This window comes from Choloepus didactylus, chromosome 11 (assembly GCF_015220235.1).
Source record: "Choloepus didactylus isolate mChoDid1 chromosome 11, mChoDid1.pri, whole genome shotgun sequence".
Taxonomy (NCBI): Eukaryota; Metazoa; Chordata; class Mammalia; order Pilosa; family Megalonychidae; genus Choloepus; species Choloepus didactylus.
In genome coordinates, this window is record NC_051317.1 from 73,025,989 (window position 1) to 73,027,132 (window position 1,144).

Below are 1,144 nucleotides of genomic sequence, written 5' to 3' on the forward strand. Positions count from 1 at the left end.
TGAATGAGTAATTTTATCAAATGCTGTATAGCAAACATTTACAGGGTCATAAAATTTTACCGTCTTACTCCATTCAAGTAGTATCATATGTTAATGGATTCATTTGGAATCATCTTGTATTTATTTACTTCATCATGATTTTTATTAGCATTGCTGGACTTGATTTGTTAATATTTTATCTAGGATTTTTGCATCTAAGTAAATTTGACATTAATTCTTCTTTGAATACCAAGTTTATCTTTGAATATCAAGTTTATATTAGCCTCAAAGATAAATTGAGAATGCCTAGCTCCAACCAGCAGCAGCAGCAGCCACAGATGCAGCTGCTGAGGGGTTTCTCTGCCCAGGGTTGGTTACACCAGTCTACAAGCATGGGGATTATTTTTGCTAACCTCTTCAAGGGCCTTGTTGACAAAAAAGAAATGCACATTCTCATGGTTGGCCTGAATGCTGCAGAAAGGACTACTATTTTGTACCAACTGAAACTTGGTGAAATAGTAACTACAATTCCCACTACAGGTTTCAATGTGGAAACTGCAGAGTACAAAAACAACAGCTTCGCTATGTGGGATGTGGGTGACCAGGATAAGATCCGGCCTCTGTAGTACCACTATTTCCAGAACACACAAAGTCCGATCTTTGTTGTCGACAGCAATGACTGAGTTTGGGAATGAGGCTCACAAAAAGCTCATGAGGATGTTTTCAGAAGATGAGCTCAGGGGTTCTGTCTGACTAGTGTTCGCTAACAAGCAGGATCTTCCCAATGCCATGAATGCTGCTGAAATCACAGATAATCTGGGGTTGCATTCTCTGTGCCACAGAAACTGGTACATTCAGGCCATCTGTGCCTCCAGTGAGGATGGACTTTATGAAAGACTGGCCTGGTTGTCCAGTCAGCTCTGAAACCAGAAGTGAAACAAGAATGTATCCTCTTCCACTTTACTCTCATGTGGCAAACTGTGCTACTCTGATATTGAGTGCCAGAAGCTGTTTCCATGGGTTTTGGTCACAGTGTGTATTGCACCATGTTGTAAATGTGGCAGACACAGCCTGCAAACAGGTTTTTTATTTAATGTAAATAGTTTTTATTTCCAATAAGGCAGTTTCTGGTACTCCTGTGCAATATTACTTAGCTTTTTTTTTT

General features: G+C 39.7%; 1 protein-coding gene across 1 annotated transcript; it reads left to right on the forward strand.

Moving 5' to 3' along the window:
- Positions 1–371: 371 nt before the first annotated feature.
- On the forward strand, positions 372–605 carry LOC119506249 (ADP-ribosylation factor 1-like). The gene has a single exon (XM_037799238.1). The coding sequence runs from the start codon at positions 372–374 to the stop codon at positions 603–605; it is 234 nt and encodes a 77-aa protein (XP_037655166.1).
- The last annotated feature ends 539 nt before the right edge of the window (positions 606–1,144 follow it).

Excerpts from the sequence above, each read along its gene's own strand:
- LOC119506249 (XM_037799238.1), top strand. The coding sequence starts at position 372 with ATGGGGATTATTTTTGCTAACCTCTTCAAGGGCCTTGTTGACAAAAAA.